The 19,853-nt window shown below is 38.5% G+C and overlaps 1 protein-coding gene across 3 annotated transcripts in view; it reads left to right on the top strand.

Annotated features, from left to right (window-relative positions):
* DCLK1 (doublecortin like kinase 1) overlaps positions 1-19,853 on the top strand; it is a 324,515-nt gene that overhangs the window by 267,682 nt on the left and 36,980 nt on the right. For all 3 annotated transcript variants that reach the window (XM_073341871.1, XM_073341891.1, XM_073341880.1), the window contains 5 exons: positions 1,178-1,262; positions 4,027-4,135; positions 9,201-9,258; positions 9,996-10,115; positions 17,331-17,477. In XM_073341871.1, coding sequence (XP_073197972.1) covers positions 1,178-1,262; positions 4,027-4,135; positions 9,201-9,258; positions 9,996-10,115; positions 17,331-17,477 — 519 coding nt within the window. The remainder of the gene's footprint in view (positions 1-1,177; positions 1,263-4,026; positions 4,136-9,200; positions 9,259-9,995; positions 10,116-17,330; positions 17,478-19,853) is intronic.

Genomic DNA, 19,853 nt, shown 5'->3' with positions numbered 1-19,853 from the left:
TCCTGTCTAGCTCAGTACTGCACTGAAGTTTCAACCGGATATAGCATTGTTCTTCATATCCTGCCCCAAACAGTTGCTCTGTTCTACCCTAAAGTGACTTTTATTTCTTTGGTGTATGAAATGATTCCTCTAAATAGTTTGTTTTTCCAGTTAACTTCGTAGCATTTATTCATTGACTGCTAACACTTCCACATTTCCAGACCTCCCAAGACTGTTTTCAGTATCTTCCAAATATAGAGAAAGATATGATCCAGTCCCTGCCCCTAAGAGATTACAATGTAAATTACGAACAGTACAGTCTCACTCTACATGATATGTAACTTGGAGGCAAACTACAAATAATATAGCACTTTGGAATCTTTCTGCATGAAAAGTGCTTTATAAACACAAGATAGTATTATCACATGATTGTTATAATTAAATAAAGACCTCTTTCTAACTCAAGTTACCCCATGAAAATATACAGTAATGCCCATTTGTGGCTTTAAGTTTAAAGTTCTGCCGTTACATTTGTAGATTTTTTCAGTTTGCAGATGGTGTTTCTCTGGCTGGGACATTATTTAATCATTAGTAAGAGAGATGCAGCACAGAATAAGAGGTCTCTGGAAAATAAGCATATATGTGGTAATGTTGTTTTGTTTTTCTCCCTATATGACAAAAATATACTTGCCTGTTCTAGGACCTTTCTGGGGAGGCTTTCACCAAATGGGTCCTTGCAGAAAAGAGTGAACCTGGTTCTAACAAAATAGATATCAGTCATAATTGGCATTTTGGTGTTGGTATTAGCTGGGTTAAAAAGTCAAGACAACTAACTACTGGAAACTTCCTGCCAACAGAGAGTACCCCAATTTGGTGACTTCTCACATTTCAGCCACAAAAATGTGTACTCGGTGTAGAACCTTTCTACACTTGTTTTTCAATGGAAGGTGCCTAGAAGCTGAACTGCACAAAATGAAGTAGGGAAATCTCCAGTAACAAGGGGGAATAAAAAGAATTCGATGAGCAGAAAAATCTAACTTTTGATAAACATCCTATAGGCTCTTTTCAAGGGGTGAATGGATGTTTTCCATGGAAATACTAAACTCCCTTTTGGGACTTCTGTCCAGTAATGACGTGTGGAGACACAAGTGCACTTTAACAATCATTTCTGTCTTCCTTTGTCTTTCTCCATTTCCAGAGCTCCCAACACAGTGGCTCCTCTACCTCATTAGCATCCACCAAAGTTTGCAGCTCCATGGATGAAAATGATGGACCTGGAGAAGGTAAAAGAGACTGCTTTGATGATAGAAGGTTGTTGACATTTCAAAACAGTGATAGCCAGCATCTATACGGGAAACGAGTTGCTATTCATGCTGAAGAGAGTGAAGAGTTGTAGGGATGACTGAGTCTACCTTGAGAGGGTTACCAGGTTTACTGAACTGGTTGAATCATGGATTCTATGCTAGCATGATGTTTGCCCTTCATCCAGAATAGCATTATTCAAGCATTTCAGTTCCACTGTCTTCTCTGGTACTGACCCTACAGATTGCAGAACAGCTCCCAGAAGCAGTGGATTCTGGAATGTTTTGAAAGGCCACCAGTACAATATGGGACAATAATAGCAGAACTAGTTGAACAGTTTCCTCATTGGTGCGAAATGGGTTCAAACAGAAATGGTTTAGACCAACCCAGTTCTGAAATGTGAAAGCTTTTTCTACTCCACCCACATTGTAGAATGCTTGTGAATTATTTACAGCGCTTTTGTGTGTGGACACAAAGTGTGAAGAAAGTCAAAGTTGATAATCACGGTGGTCCCTTCTGGGCTTAAAATCTATGAAATACTGGCCCTTTTGAAGTTAGTGAGAGTTTTGCCATTGACTTCAATAGGATCAGGATTTCGCCCAAAGTGTGACAGAAGCACTGGGGATTAAACTGGTTGTAATGTAGAGAAGGCCCAACTGCCACTTTAATGGCCCATCTCTTTAAAAAAAAATCTGATTTTATAAAATTTTTAGATCATGGGATGAGGATGATGGTGGTTTATTATTACTGATTGTTGCCTGACATACTCATTTTATTTACAAGTACTCCCACTTGAGTACTTTGTGGGCTGTGTGTTTAATTGTTTTACTGTGACGTATATCTTTTAAAAAAATGACAAGAGCACCCTCTAAAGCTGAAAAATAAAAGGAACCCAGGGTGATAAAATGGTGAAAAGTTAGAAGGAAAGGTAATAAATGCAGGGGCAACTAAAATAGAGTAACTTCTAGAATAATTCTTATATTAAGGTTTTTTAAAAGGAGGAGGTGATGGAATGAGAGGGATGTAATTTTGACCAAAGTTCCAAACTCTTGGAAGTAGCACAGCAAAGGTCTAGTAACCTACCCATTTAAGAGGAGAGTTGGAACCTTTAATCCGCAGTTGTTCATATGAAACTGAACTCCCCTGATGCATGAAGATTCTGCAAGGTCATCATTCCTGCTGGGGATGTCACATATTTCCTTCCTTTCGTTTCATATATAAGGGCAATATGCTTAACATTTCACAGCCTATAAAGAGACCTGTTCCTTGTTTCAAGGAGTTTAGAATCCGGCATAGACAAAACAGTTCAGACGTACATTGGTATGTTGTATGCGGACCTGAGTTCAAGGTGGCATAGGATGAGGGTTTTGATACAATGTAAATTGATTTGACATTTAATTAGAAAATAAAAGCAACAATTAGAGGACAGTTGTATGTAAAATAATAACTCCTGTTTGATACCCCTTCAATCTATAAAATTACTTTGCACAGACAGTATCTCAAATACCCTGTCCTAGCCTTTCTTTGATAAAAAGCGTAGCGTATGACCAGGATCTTTACCAAAACGAACATAGTGTGCCTGAAATAAATTAATCTGAATAGCTGAACAGCACCGTGCACTGGAGTGTTCCATTCACGTGTAACTACTTTTTTAGGAAGCATGCATAATCACATTGGGCTTTCATAGAAAAATGACAGCTCCAGCGAGATGAATATCCTCGCAGCATGCTAGTGATTAAGATGTGGCGACTCAGGATAGCCTATACTCTGGGGCTATCGTTCCAACAGAGAGACACACGTATCCCTGTACCATTTGTGATTTAAGGTGAAAAACACAAAAGTCACAGCATTTCAATCTTAACACCACAGTGGAAAACATGTGGGTTTTTTGCCAAATAGTCTCACACTTTGTATTCTGTTGTGTGAAATCTAATTAATATTTACTGCCTTAAAGCGTGTAAATTTAAGAGTCACTGTTTTAAAAGGCTTTTTAGGTATTAGTATATACCTGGTATATTTATATGGTCCAAAGGTGGTTGGTTTAGATTAAAGTCCATAGTCCCCGCTTTTGGAAGCATTAGTAGGCATTGGTAAACTGCTGTTTCAAATGTATTTCAAGAATAAAGGTGCATTAATAGGCACTAAAGTAACAGGAACTACAAACCTTTTCTGTGTGTAGACACCGTGTGTAACACAATTTTATCTAAACATCTGGTGCCCAGGTTGCATGTGAAGGTGATATAATTGAGAACATTTGTTTAAAAACTAAATATTTAATATTGAGGGGAAAATAGCACTTAACACATGGGGAATTTTATGGATGTCTCATTTTACAGGATGTAATAAAATAAGTGCTTGAGTGTTAGATTTTTGGTACGTATATTTAATCATACTATGTCAAGCAGCTCTAACTCTTATCAAAGGGCTTAACTACGTTTGTGGAGACCACAAAGGCCCTTTCATATTTAAAAAATACAATTTCAGTTTTACAGTGTGAATATGTTGCAATAGGTACTGTAAGTTGTGTAAACCTTGAATGTCTGAGTCTACAGCCCATAGGTTTTATTTTTCATCATTTGATCTGTGTGAAACCTATTGAGTATATTCAATGTCATCAGCATGGTTTTGCTATATACTAAATGAGATATTGATTCTGAATGGTTTCCATTGGACCTAAAGTGCATGTTATGTGCAACATCTGCATTTCCTTCTCTACCAATAAAAATGCACTAATGATTTTTTCAGAAGTGTTGGAGGAAGGCTTCCAGGTTCCAGCATCAATAGCAGAAAGATATAAAGTTGGAAGGACTATAGGAGATGGAAATTTTGCTATTGTAAAGGAGTGTATAGAAAGGTGAGAAGGATTATTTGCTTATTACTGTAAAAGCAATCATTAATATAATGCTTTTCCTAGATCATATCTTTATTTGCAGACTGTGGGACCTGTGGAATAAGGTAATATCTCAGTGCCAGATGGAAAAAATGGAAAAACTAGTCTAATAACCTGTGCTGTGAAAAAAGGGGCAGTTCCAAGGGACAATCTATAACTTTCATGCTTTGGGTTTTTTTTATATATCCCCTCCCCGCCCATCCCCGTGCTCAGCACAATTCTACCAGGGTTCTCAGTGTTCTAAAATAAGGTATTTGAAACTATTTTCTTGCAGTTTACTCTTCCAGCTTTCCTTTTTGACTGGTTAGAACAGACCTGAGAAGGATTCAAAGCTCTAGCATATGTGTTCATCATCTTTTTTCTGGAGAGCATTCTGTGCAAATACAGGAAAAATTAGAATGTGAAATTTGTGTGTGGGGCACTGTAAGGCACTGAAAACTAACTTTAGATCTCACTATGCCTTGAAGTCATGCTGACTGTCAGCATCACTTCCAGGTTATTCTTAATGAAACATGTGCCTCTGTGCTCTTCCTGCTTGTTTTGTATTACAATGTGGTGTCAGAGGTGGCTGGACCCAACTCCAGAGGACAAAGGGAAAGGAATAAAGGATGAGAGACTGACTGAAACTCATGTGCAACAAGAGGGGTGGGTGTGAGTTCCTCACCCCTAAACCCTGAAGTAGGCCGTGCTGCCACAGCCCCACTAAGAGGTGAGAGAGGAGAGAGAGAGGCATTGCTGAGAACCAAGAGAGTGTGGTGTAAAAGAAACACAGGGAGGAGGAGATGTCCACAACAGAAATTATTATGAAGCTTCTGATTTCTGATGATGGCAGTGCAGAGAATGGCGGAAAAAAGAGCCAGAGAAAGAGATGTCCACAATGAACAACAGAGCTGCCAATATCTGATCATGGGCGTTCGGAGAATGAGATTCCACATCCACTGCCACTACATCCTAATGAGGAGCAGTTTACGGAAGACTCCACGGTGGTTTCAGAAGCAAATTTAACATTTCGGCAAGTACAAACTTGGAAGCAAACCAAAAAAACTAGATCAAGAATAGGCTGGATGCAAACTAGAGTCTCCCTGGAAAGAAATTTGTCCCAGTCTTGGATTCAGATTGAATTGTCTCCATATACCAAACTAACAGCTATTGTGGAAGTCTGGAACCTTTCTCTCTACAGACTCAGGGTTCACATGGTACGTGGCCAAGACTATTTTGACACCTTTAGAGCTGCCTTTGAGAGAGGTTATGATGTTTGATGCAAAAGATCTTTCAGATCAAACTCCAGAGTTGAAAGTGGCTTCTCATAGGAACACTGAGCTAGAAAATGTAGAAACCCAAGAAAAAGGAGAAAAGCAAAATTAAAGAGGGCACATATAAAGCCATATAGAAGAAAACAGGATAAGGTGAAAGAAAAGGGGAGGGGGAAAAGGCTCAGCTTAGAGTGCGAGAAAAGAAAAGGGCAAGTCTAAAATGAAAGAAATAGTAGATTAAAGAAGCTAGTAGATTATGCAGCAGAATAATACTGGGAGATTCTGAGAGTCTTCCCTGTCTTCAGTTAAAAATGTGTACTCATGCAATTTGGGGCTTTTCAGGTGTTTCTGAAGTTGAGAAGAAATGTGTTACAAGGAAATGATAGAACTAACTGTTGGTCTCACTACACACAGAAATAGTGCTACCATTTCCCAGTTATCTTTAGTAATATGTGGCACTGTCTGTATGGAATACCCTATAAGTGACTAGGGATTTTGTGGTCTGGTTATGCAGATCATCCCAAAAAAGTGCACACCTTCCTGCAGATATTGTTTGTGTTAAAGAGAAACTATCTGAGGAATGTTTTTGAGAGTTAAACCACAAATGTATTAGAACTATTCCTTGTATCCCTCCACCTGTAAAGCTGGCTTGGTTACCATGAGTGTGAGTTCAGGGAAACAGAAACATTAAACTAATAAATGTAAAACACCTCCATAAAAACCTAAAATAGCATTTCTCGGCATACAAAAGCATAACTTTAAAGTTATCTCAGGCCCTGTAGGGCTGGGAGTGAATGCTGGGCAATGTTAGGGAGCTGAAGAAATTTCCTCTTCCCACTGGCATAAAACTCCTGTGTCTAGAACAGCCTTGGATCTCGGTTATGACTCTTTGATCTATTAAAAAAACTTGTCACTGTACTAAGACTCAATCTTCCCCTTCCTGGGCCTTGAGTAAGATTTTACATGCAGTATTTATTACGTCTCTAATTTATCACATGCCTATCTCCCTCACATACATGGTGTGGGTGCAAAGGTTGGGGAGGGGGTGTATCCATAAAAAATCATGACCGTGATCCTGCATTCCTTGCACACCCAAATGCCCACTGGATTTTGTGAAAGCTTAGTGTGTGGAAGGACTGCAGCCCGTTATTTGGTTTAGGAAAATTTAATTAACAGGTCTAACAATATAGCCTATGATTAGTACATAATTGTAAACTTTTATACTGCAGTAATCTGAATTTTCTGCTTTGCACTGTACCTTTTTATTGTTCATTATAAGTGATACGTATATCGTCGCTTGCCTATCTGATTGTCTCTTTCTGGTCTGTTCTGAATGTCTGTTCTGAATGTTTACTTAATAGGTCTGTAAGACAGAGCAAATCAATGTTGCCAACAGTCTGTGGTTACACATCTTTTTAGAGGAAAGAATAAAAAGGATATTAATTTACATGATCCTAGCCTTTTATTTTCTTTTAAAAATATATGATGCCCCAAATCAAAGAGTCGCCAGAGTTGTCATCTGCTTGTTACATATTTGCTGTATCATGTATGCAATTTGTCCAGCAGTATGTTTTCAGACAAATTCATTTCTAATATATCAGATTTTGGAAATATCTTAATTTCCATGCTAGTTAATATTTCCAGTGTTTTGGAGCACATATAGTCTTACACAGAAAACAAAATCCATTAATATCCTTTTTTGTGACAGAAAGGAAGCTTTCCTGGGACAACTAAAGAGTCTGGTTCACTAGCTTTCAAGAAGAACATATTTTGCTGAGTTTTGGCCCCTTGCACCTGAGTTTCTGATGCTGTCCCTTCCACCTAAAAGATCGACATTGATACTGTAACTATCTGTCCCTTCTCAGGTTTGGGTGTGTCTACTCAGAATAAATGCATCCACATGAAGGCCACCTCAGGGTGAAGAATGGTCAGAGCTGTAGTTTGAAGCCCTCTAGTGGGGAAAACATAGATGTCAGGGTGCTTTATTGCTAGTTTAAATTAAGGCTTTAACAGCAATGCTGTAGTTTTGAAGAGATGATCATTCAGAATAGCTTCTTTGGAAACTCTTAATTTGTATCCTAATTTATATCTTTCTTTGGGCCCTGCCGGCTTTCGAATCTGAATGTGATGAAGTATTTGTCACATTTTCCTTCTTTATAAACGTTCCCATTACAAAATTTGGGAAATTGGGGTATAATGTGCTGAACATGAACTCCCAGTGCAATGCTATGGCCAAAAAAGCTAATCCGATCCTGGGATGCGTAAGCGGGAATCTTGAGTAGGAATATAGAGGCTCTTTTACCTGTGTTTGGCACTGGTGTGACCATTGCTGGAACACTGTGTCCTGGTCTGGTGCCCACAATTCAGGATGGGTTGGAAGGGGGTTCAGAGAAGAGCCACAAGAATGATTAAGGATTACAAATATTTCTTATAGTGAAAAACTCAAGGAGCTCCATCTATTTGTCTTAACAATGAGAGGATTAAGGAGTGACTTGATTATATATAAGTATCTACAGGGCGAACAAAGATTTAATAATGGGGCCCAGTCTAGCAGAGAGAGACAACATGATCCAATATCTGGAATTTGAAACTAGACAAATTCAGACTGGAAATAATGCGTACATTTTTAATAGTGAGAGTAATTAATCATTGGAACAATTTACCAAGGACTGTGATGGGTTCTCCATCACTGACCATTTTAAAATCAAGATATGATGTTTTTCTAAAAACATATGCTCTAGGAATTATTTTGGAGAAGTTCTATGGCCTGTGCTATGTAGGAGGTCAGACAATGATCACAATAGTTCCTTCTGGACTTGGACTTTATGAATTTTAAATTTAATGTTCTAGTATTATGCTGTTACAGATATATATCTGCACACTTCAGTATGGTGATTAAAGTGTCTAATTTCCGTAAAACAATATTTTCAATGCATGACTCATTAATGTCTCCCACTTTCCAGGCTGTGGACCCTTTTTTGGTGTTAGATAGCACATGCATATGGCATTTCAATTTAACTATATTTCATTTGATGAAGAATAGAACAATTGCCATGTGAATTTCTGGTGCTGATTTTTCCTTTTTTTTTAGACCACTGGTATTCTAAAGTAATTGCCCAAAGGCTGTGCAGTAGCACCATTGTAAACTGGATTACTTTGGATCTTGTTGTAAAATAAAGATACTTTTTATCAGAGTTGCTCACTGAATTACTCATTCTCCATTTCACTCAAGGGTAATTGAAGCTATGTGAATGGAGTTCCATGTTCTGTCCTTTCAGCCATCTGTATCAGAGTTGTAAATGGCATAAGAAAAGGATGTTAGTGTCTTTAGTTTGTCGAATAAACCTGATCTTTCCATATCACTAATTTGAAATAAGTGTCCATAGTATCAGCCGTAGTAGATATTGTTCTGTGCTAGGTGCTATCCAAACATCCCAAAAAAGGCAGAGTTCCTGCCCCAAAGAAGTTGAGTCGTAAAATCCTATCAGGTATGTGCTCTTGTTGCAATAATTCTCTTGGTCTATTGCTATCAATACAAAGAAATGTTAACATTTGTATCCCCAGAGCCATTGTTGTTCCAGATTTTGTCCTGTTAAAATCAGCGACCTTAAACTCGGCAGCTACCGTGTAGTTACCACATCCTTTAAAAAAATATTCAGATGATATCCTTTTTCATCTCAGCAGTTATGGATACTGTGCTTGAATGGCAAACATAATATCCATTGGGAAACTTTCATTGCAATTAAATGTTTATTTTTTCTTTCATCTTTTCTCAGGTCAACTGGTAGAGAATATGCTCTGAAAATCATAAAGAAAAGTAAATGTAGAGGAAAAGTAAGTATGAGAGCTCAAATAAGGACTATAAATGTTTCCAACAAAACATTTTTCTGTGAGATTGACATACTGTTTTGACAGCTAAGATCAGTTTGGGAAGTTGTTGGTGTTCGAATTCTTCCTGGCCAATGGCAGAATTTTCACAGTTAAGGGCATTTGCCTTTGGAATTTTCTGCCCTTGGCAGGCCATCAGAGCACAAGTCTAGCAGACTGCAGAATACAATGCAAAATGTATTTACTTGGTTCAGTATTTGGCTAACTGTGTGTGTTTTTGCTTTAACTACTGTCATTAAAGCAAGTAGCTGCCAGATTGCTAAATGCTATAAAAAGAGTAAAATAGAAGTAGTAATCATATATAGTAAATACTATACTAACTGAATTGCTGCTGTTTTTTATAGTTCTTTACCAAGTGCTTTCTGGGAATATAGAACCATATTTATAACTGCTCAAAAATATGTTTTGTATTAGAAAATTTTCTAAGAAGTTTCAGTGACTTTTCTTTTCCCACATTTCATTTTCTGTGGTCTCATCTCTGACCTTGACTCAATCACCACAATGATGCTGTTTCCAGACGTTTTCTACATTGCCTAAAAAACAATGTTTGTGACTTTCATGGATTCTTTGGAAGATTTGAAAGTCCCAAGAGCCTCTGAACTCTCCATCATGCATTTGGGGGGTAGAGAGGGTAGGGTTTTTTCACCAATATGTATTCATTTTAGATTTTTGTTCTGTGGCAGGAGCACATGATCCAGAATGAGGTATCTATTTTAAGAAGGGTCAAACATCCCAATATTGTTCTTCTGATTGAGGAGATGGACATGCCAACTGAGTTGTACCTCGTCATGGAGCTTGTAAAGGTGCGTATTGTGGAGGAGCTCACGCACATACCTGAACCCAATTCAAGACTTTATCAGCACCTTCAGACATTTTGCTTAAGCAGCTGTAACCATAGTACATTATAAAACTCACTAAAATGCCTGTTGCTTTTATCCTAAAGACTTACAATAACATATGACAAGAGATGTGTGTTCTATACTCTTGCTGTTTGGGGACTCTCAAGCATGTTCATATTGTGGACCACATCCTAATAGTGTGTATTTTGTGGACACCTCACCTTCCATTTGTGATCACCTGGACCACTTTTCCTCACATGTGGCATCACACAACATTCCTGTGGTAACTGCAGCACTGCCTTACATGACAAACCGATATAAGAAAACAATTGAATTTTTAGCTCGTTTTAACACAATTTAGCTGCTAGCTCTGCTCATTTTCAGCTCTATGTGACCTGATAGTTTTTTGCAGAGCATGCCAGCAAGTGCTCAGTGGTCAGTATTTTGGGGGCCCATGATCCTGTTCACATGTTTCAAAAAGAATTTGGCCCCAGATTACACCAAGAGGCAAAACAAAAACACCCAATTAGAGCATTTGTATAAACATCATTATATTTTGATGAAACAAAGTAATATGGCCTTACATTTAAAATACATTACCTGTGTCATCTGTATCCATTGAGTTTAGTGTCCCTTCATTAAGTCTTCTCTTTTAGTTTAATTGAAATTGAGATTGAAAAAACCCATTGTTGTTTAAAGTGTTGTTCTATCCTGAAAAAAATAACTGATTTATTGCCTTGTAGTGACTTCCAAATTGAATGTGTTCACTTTACAAGAGCAGATTTTCTTCCCCCAATTGCCAGAACTGCAAACTCAGCATGGAATATACAAGTCAAGCCAGGTTCTTTCTGGCCCATGTATCATTGGCAATAAGGGGGTCTGCAATCAGAATTTAGCTAACAGTTCTGTTAATAGAACAGGAGTACTTGTGGCACCTTAAAGACTAACAAATTTATTTGAGCATAAGCTTTTGTGGGCTACAGCCCACTTCATCGGATGCATGCAGTGGAAAATACAGTAGGGCGATTTTATTTATTTATAAATAAATTTATTTTCCACTGCATGCATCTGATGAAGTGAGCTGTAGCCCACGAAAGCTTATGCTCAAATAAATTTGTTAGTCTCTAAGGTGCCACAAGTACTCCTGTTCTTTTTGCGGATACAGACTAACATGGCTGCTACTCTGAGTTCTGTTAATGATACACATGTCAGAGTACAACCCAGCTCACTGCGAGTGAAAGTAATCAAAATGTATTTGTCACTAAAATCAGAGAATTCTGAAGAAACGCAGGGCACAAAGGTCTTGAGTAAGAAAATGCTATTTTTCCACAGTGATTTTACAGAATAGACCGCACTTCAAGTTCACTTATAAAAACAATGGTTCTCCACTTATTTAATTCTGCAGAATACTTTATAAGAGAGACCAACTCTTTCATTAACCACTTCCATTCTCAATATCCCATTCCCGCCATCACTCCGGCAACACTCTTTGTTTTGGTGGCCTTGCATACCATGGTTTGAAGTCCACTGATTTAAATGTTTAGGATTTGCAAACATAGGTACTTAATTTGTGCCAGCAGTGCTTGTACACACACCTGTTGAATGCAAAAACTTCACCCTGGTGTGCAAAACTGGCCTTTAAGCTCTTAAAAGTTCTACCCTATGGAAAGAATACCACTGCCTTCCAACCACACCAGAACTGGAAGACCATGCTCTTCCCTCATCTCCATGCATTAAATAGGGCCCTGCATCTCCTGCTTGCAAGGACTGGCCTGTCCATTATACCACAAACATGTAATAGATGGGAAGTTGAATTGCCACTCAGTGATTCATCCACAAACAGAAACAAGATCCCTTCAACCACTGCCCAAGTTGTGTCCATCCCCTCACCTAATCTTTGGAGGCATAGTAAACCCTGCCACCTCTTAGTTCCCCTTGTCTGCCATCTTTTTGGTTTTATAGCCATTCTTTGGTCCCCCATCAGGTGGCTGGGCTTCTGGGGCTCAATGAGAGAGACCTAGGCAGCCATATAGTAAAACAATCAGAGAGGTACTATCTGATAGGTCTGCTCAAGTTCCAAACTCTGGGCCATTTTAGGTCTAAGTGACTACCCACTGCCACTCAGTTTCCTATGACAGACCCTCCATCTCTCTCCTCCCCCCAGAAGGTCTACTAGCAAGTGTGAGATGTGCCCTGACTGCAGCGCCCCGGACCTTAGGGGTGAGCAATCACTTAAAACACAGGCAAGTTTTGCAGGAGCAACTTACTTAGCCACCCATGTTTGAAAATTTGTCATGCAATTGGGTTTTGTGTTTGGGTTTAAGTTATAATCCAGTTTTCACTCAGCTAAACAAGAGAAGTACTGAAAGTACTCACAAAAGGTTATAAAGAGAAAAGCTATTCTTAATGATTTCATGGGAAAATCAGTTTTCTACTACTTTTCCTACTCTCTTCCTCCTCAACATACCAACACACCCTTGCATGCTCTTTCTCTCTCTTTTTTACTTAAGAATTTCTGCAGATTCCATGAAGTTTAATCTGATGGTTTGCTTTTTCTTAGTTATGATAATATTCATGCTTTAGGAGATTTTTTATAGACATAAATTAATCTGAATTTCTATGAGCACATGGATTAAATGGGTTTTTTACCTATATATGGGGAGGGGGAATAAGGGGAGAATGGTCCTAATCAGATGTTAATATTGTTTCTCTGAATATCTATTCTATTTGTTAATATTTAATTGAAAAAACCTTGTTATACCGTGCTCTGCAGGCACCAAGGAAAGTATTTCTGGAAAGATATTAATTGTTAATTCAACAATTGCTGACTGTTTCCCTTGCACAGCACATGCTGTTGGAATTGATTAACCATCTGTTATTGACTGACTTTTGAAGACCTGAGTTTAAATCAAATTCACACACAGGAAAGAAATTCAAGAAGAAAAGGCTTGTTGTAGAGCACAGTTGCAGTTAATATCACCCTGCATTAATTGACAGTAACATGTTTGACAAAAGTGGCTGCTGCAAATACTGCCTTCATTTCATGGTAGGCATATCGTTCCCTGCTTTTTTTAAAGTGCTCTAAGTGTAAGAAAAAGCACTTCATAAATACAAATATAAACATATTGCAAGCAGTGCTTGTAAAACAACTGCAGGACCTGGTCTCTGGCACTTTGCCTTTCTGCACAACAAAACAAAATTATTATTCAAACTGAACAGGGGTTTAGTCAACTTAACAAGCAAGATTTACTATTGAGTTTCCTTTACTGCTCAGGGATACGATTTCACTTTCACAGCAGAAAAGAGATTATATCATTTACATAACAAGGTAATAAAAAATTGGTTACTGTATTTTACAAACTTACTGCCTTATGTGCAGATGATAAAAATTACATTCTGATGTCTGACTTAATTCCAGAAAAATCGGAGAATCAAGAGATAAGGGTTGAAATTGCATCCTTACATGCCCCCGCCTCATCCCGCACCCCACCCCCATGCGCCCAATATGCCTACGTAATGGATGGTTGCCCTGATGTATGAATAAGCTAGGCAGAGCTTGGCAAGTTATAAAAAACTAGTGCTTCAGAGATAACTTAGAAAAAATATTTTTCAACCACATTAACACTTTAAGTGCCGTCCAGCACCTCTCTCTCCTCTTTTAACTTCAGAAACACTTATCAATATAATAAAACTCAGTGTAGTCTAATTATACCCCCTTTTTTTTTAACTGAGGACAAGGTAGACTGCCTGACTGCCAACAAAATTATTCTGCTTTATATTAGTTGTCTCTATATTAATGTACTGTGTGTGCTTCCTTTTTCTTTTCTTTTCCTTTTCCTTTTCCTTTCTTGAGTTTAGGCTTCCCTCCTTTTCTTTTCTTTTCTTTTCTTTTCTTTTCTTTTCTTTTCTTTTCTTTTCTTTTCTTTTCTTTAACTTTAGGTTTGGTCTTTCCCTTTTTCTTTTTGCTTTTAGACTCATCTTTCTTTTACTTTCCTTACATCTGAGGCTTGACCTTTCCCCTTCCTCTTTGGGCCAGATACTTGACTGATGTTACAGCTGAGGTTTAGGAACATAGGAATATTAAAACATAAGGATTGCCATGCTGAGGTTCATCAGAGGTTCATCTTGTCCAGTATTCTGTGTCTGACCATTGCTAGCACCAGATGCTTCACAGAAAGGTGTAAGAACCCCACAATAGGTAGGTTTCAGAGTAACAGCCGTGTTAGTCTGTATTCACAAAAAGAAAAGGAGTACTTGTGGCACCTTAGAGACTAACCAATTTATTTGAGCATAAGCTTTCGTGAGCTACAGCTCACTTCATCGGATGCATACTGTGGAAAGTGTAGAAGATCTTTTTATATACACACAAAGCAATAGGTAGATGTGAGATAATTTGCCCTCTACATTAGGTCTCATCCTGATCTCTAATAGTTAGAGATTTGCTTAAGCCATGACACTTGCGGATTAATATCTCTTCTAAAATTTTGAAGAAACCAGTCCTTTCACTTAATCTTCTCTTTTGAGCTTAATCTTGGCCCCTTTCTCCTCTATCTTCTACTTTATTCTGTTTGAATTTTTTCCCCTGGTTTTCCAAGTTCTCTAACTCTCAATTCCTCTGAGTGGTTGATTCAAAGAGTCTTGACGCATGTAATCAGATAGTACAGAGGAAGGTCTGTATGGTCCAGATTTGTCAATGACTGTCTTCAAACACTCTAAGTGAGCTGGACTTTTAAAACCCAAAGTGGGAATGAATCTGTGCTGGACAACTCTAATTTGCATTCTGGAATGAGCTAATTTTGCTTTCATTTACAAGTCCTCTTATCTTTGCAGCTTGCAGATTTCTTAATTGTGCTGCTGAATCCTCTGCTGAGCTATTATAATTTTCAGCAAGATGCTTTTTAACTGGACTGGTGGCAAAGGTGCTGAAACTTTGTCTTCATTTTTCTCACAATCAGACACTAGCTGTATTGCCATGTTCATTGTCAATCTCACCTCTTTCTCTTGTTCTTTTCTTTTGTGCAACAACTACCCCTAGTTTGGAGGTCTTCCCAGTGCTGGATAGTGTACCCTTCTCAGACTTTTATGGCCTTCAGCTTCTTATGTGAGGTTCATTTTCAAGAAATGAGGGGGCATCCTATACCCACCTGTCTCCCAGTTCTTTTTTCAGAATTGCTCAAGTTTTCTGCTTTTGTTTCTTTGTGAGCTTTTCGTTGAACCTCATTTTATTACAGTTTGCATCCTTCTGTTTCCCTGTCTTGCTCTGTGGTAGTTACTCAGATTTCCTAATATAATATGTGTCACATAGATTTTTCAATGTTTCATATACCATTCTTTTTATCTTGACCTAGGTCCAATATGTCCGATGCCTCTTCCCCCATATTGTATATAAAAGAGATATACTTGGTATTTATTGGTGTAATTGACAAGTCCTGATGCAACGTGAAACTGCTCAACACAGTTTATGCATTTTGGCTACGCTGATTATAATCAGTGAAATTAAAGCTTTCTATAGGAATTATACTAGTGTCAAACACTATAGTACAAGACTGTTGAGTTGGATGCCAATGACCATCAGATTGGCTAAACAATCATGAGGGGTTTTATTTTATTTTTTTCAAATATTTTGGGTCTCTTTATTTTTCTCCTACTTTTTGAGCCTCTAGCAGCCATGTTTTCTAGCTTTTCTCTGTAACCACAAAGGCCAGAAACTGACTTTTTTATTTTCCCCAGTGAAAACTGACATTTGCATGATTCAGGCCCTGGGGCTTAAGGAAAAATACCTAATAGAATGCAACATAGGATAAAATCATGAGAGTTGACAGTGCTTGGAGTATGGGAAATATTTTCTCCATTGCCCTGGGAAAATAACTTCTGTTCCCTTAAGAACACTCTGCTTTTACTTATTTTTTCTCCTTTCTGTTGCTGGTGTCCCTGCTAGGCAGCTTGATTTTTCTCACTGTTTTTGCAGATGTGGTCCTCTCTTTTTCTGTTTCTGTGGGATCTAGGCTTTCTTGATGGACCTGCTCTGCTTTTGGCCTGTGGGCCAATTCTTCTGCAAAGTAACCTTTTATTATTTCTCACCCTGCCTGCTTTTTCCTTACACTCTTTATTGAACTTGGGGTTCTCCTGCCCTCTTGGCCATTCTCAATCACTGTAATATTTTTTCTCTCTTATAGCTCACTGCTGATAATAGAGCCTGATATAGTGGCTGCCTGAGAGTTTGAGAATGGAGAAAATAAACACTCTCCTCACTTCAGAGGAGTTTCACTTACTTTCTCTTCCTTCATTCCTTTCCTTTTGTTTTCCCCTCCCTCGAGGTGGCATCCAGCCAGCTCTGGCACCATGTCATGTTATGGTGTAGGAAGGAACACAGAGAGAGGCATGGGTGATTGCAACAGAGTTAAATACTTTTAGTGATAACTGGGAAGTGACATAGATTGTCTCCAGTGCAGTAAGACAACAGTGTTAACTCATCAGATGCCTTCCAGCATAATAGTGTATCATATTTTCTTCTGGGGGACCCCAGTATTAACATCAGGAAGTAGAAAACCTAGAATACTTGACACATTCTATAAGGGAGAAAGGTCTCTGAAGTTAATGTTTTCAAAGATTTCTGAGAGGTGGAAACAGATCCCTTTAATGCACTGATATATATGCTGGGTAGATAGATACATTATGGGAAATAATTTCATATTTAATTCTAAATATCCATATCATTTTGGATTGAACTGAGATTGTGGATATGGTTTTGAATGTAGGTTATTTGTAATTATAATAAATGGCAGAAAGGATTGGTACCCAGCACAATGGATGCAGCAGGTTTGCAACGTAGGTGCTAAGGAAACAGGTTGGCTGTGCTGGAAATGTTGCAGAAGCAGCATGCTTGGCTACAGGAGAGGAATGGGTTGCTTCGCTTCATATTTTCCTCAGTCTGCATCTTTCAGCTCCGTTAGCTGACACACTGAGCAGTGTTGACCAGCTCTGAATGGGAGGTATGCCCAGCCTTCTGCACCTGGGAGGAATGACACCACAACACAAGGTCTTTGTCGATAGGAAGGACCTCTGTGGGGCCCTCACAAAGTGGCACAGTGCTGCTATTCACGTTCTAAGAAGATTATTAAGTGGTGCTGTCTGTGTACAACAGGAAGTTGTTAATGTGCCATGGTTGTTCTGTTCCAGGGAGGAGACCTTTTTGATGCCATTACCTCCACTAACAAATACACAGAGCGGGATGCCAGTGGGATGCTGTACAATCTGGCCAGTGCCATCAAATACCTCCATAGCTTGAACATTGTTCACAGGGATATCAAACCCGAGAATCTACTGGTAAGTGAAAGCTCTATTTACTGTATTGTTACTGCTAACTTGGGAGTGAATGAAAGTGTACCTCTGCTCTCAGTGAAATAGTCTATGCCTTTAGCCTTTTAACTTAGTTTCTCTCACATGCTACTCTTTTCATCATCAAAAGGTCTGTAAAACCAAACAGCAGTCACAAAAAATATAGACGTGTAGGCTCCTAGAAGTTAAACAGTCTATGTCTTTAGCTAGTCTTTGTCCTAGGACACTAGTGCAGGATTAGTCCATACAGTGAATTTTTGAGTGTGTTTTCAGTACAAATATTTCATGCAATAGGGCTTTAGGCACTTCCCTTGGAATAAATACTTTGCACCTTTACATAGTACCAAGCTACCCACCCCGCCCTACACCCCGCCCTACACAGGGAGATTAGTAGCAGTATTTCAATTTACAGACATACAAACAGAGATTACATGATCTGCCCAAAAACATGTAGTGTGTCAGTGGCAGATCAAGGAATAGCACCCTGAAGTCCATCTGTGACTGCTCTAACCATGAAACAGTCTAATAGATCTTTTGGTTAGAACACTTTCCTTGTTAGACAGTCTAAACCTTCCTTTTTCTAATTTAATGTCATTGCTTTTCTTCTGAGGGCCCAGTCCAACTCCCATTGAAGTCACTGAAAAAACACCCTAAACAAATCCTCTCTCTCCTTGGGGGTCTACATATTTCTTGACAGTTATTGTGTCCACTGTCGTCTTTAGTTCAGTCTTTGCCAGCAAATTAATGTCTCCAGTCCCTTAATCATTTTTGTGTTTGTTCTCTGAATTTATTCTAACTTGCTGAGAATTTTCAGTATCAAGGCGCCCATAACTCTCTGTGTTTTAAAGCAATAACATAATTTAGTTGTAAAGAATGTAAGTTCTCAGCTGTGCACTGTCTGCCATCTTCTGTGTTTAATATTGTTTGGCAATGGAAAGCTGTTACGGGAAAGTTGGTTCAAGTAAATCTTAACACACTTGCAGAGAATTGGGTTTGTACAATTCAGAACTCCAGTGACAGCTGTCTGTATAGTTCTAGCCATTCTTGGCCTAGTTTTTCATAAAATGCTAAAACCATGTAGGCCAGGGCTCTCATTAGACATGAACATGTACACCCCTATAGCAGTCTTAATGCTAGTGTTCTAGATGGCTGCATGCATAAGTTATAGCAATCAAATGTCAGGATTCATTAATGCCGTGACTTGGAATGTGCAGGAAGATTTCATGGAAAAAGACTCACCATGCTTTTGTATTCAAACTTCTTAAATTCCTAAAGTTTGACAGCAATAGCCTGAAGCATTTTTAATTTCTTTCTGCCTCCATCCTCATTATTCCCTTGTTGGTAATACCCACTGGCCTATCGTGAGTAATCATGTTGTTGTTCACTTTATTCAAATTATTCCAGAGTGTATTTTCCAGTCCAAAGAACACAAAGGTCATATGCTGCTGTTGATACTAAACAATGGCTAGAAGGCACTAAACTTTCCACAAAGACCATAACTTTCAAAACAAGCACTTGCATATTAAAACTACTTCAGCTCCACTGATTTAAAAGAAAAGAAATATAAAAGGGTATGTGTGCACTCCCATAGAACTTATCAGGTATATGGGGGAGCACAGGAAGCTCGATACTTTGTATGATAAAATTAGGCAGCACTCATCTGATAAATATAAAGGATCTGATTCTCATTTACACTAAAGCCCCTTTACTCTGCTCTGGCAGTGTAATGGGGTATTAATGTACATGGAAGTCAGGTCTCTAGGTTGTTGGTACATACTGACATCAAATGTGTTGTCTCAGCACTTAACTCCACATATATCACAAAACATAGAATTGTAGGGATGGAATGGATCTTGAGAGGTCATCTAGCCCAGCCCCCTGTACTGAGGCATTACCAAGTGTATCTAGACCATCTCTGTCTGATGTTTGTCCAACCTGTTCTTAAAATCCTCCAATGGTGAGGATTCCACAACTGCCCTTGGAAGCCTATTCCAAAACTTAATTATCTTATAGTTAGAAAGTTTTTCCTAATATCTAATCTAAATCTCCCTTGCTGTAGATTAAGCCCATTACTTCTTGTCTACTTTCAGTCAACATGGAGAACAATTGATCATCATCCTGTTTAAAACAGTCCTTAACATATTTGAAGACTGCTATCAGGTGCCCCCTCAGCTTTCTTTTCTCAAGATTAATTATTTTAATCTTTCCTCATAGGTCTGGTTTTCTAAACCTTTTATCATTTTTTTTCTTTTGCTCCCTTCTGAACTCTCTCCACTTTGTTCCCATCTTTCTGAAAGTCTGGTACCTAAAACTGGACACACATCAGCTCAGGCCTCACCTGTGCCTAGTACAGCAGAAGAATTA

Source organism: Lepidochelys kempii, chromosome 1 (genome assembly GCF_965140265.1).
Source record: "Lepidochelys kempii isolate rLepKem1 chromosome 1, rLepKem1.hap2, whole genome shotgun sequence".
Taxonomy (NCBI): Eukaryota; Metazoa; Chordata; order Testudines; family Cheloniidae; genus Lepidochelys; species Lepidochelys kempii.
Note: the sequence above shows the minus strand (reverse complement) of the source record. Positions and strands in the feature narration are given on the sequence as shown.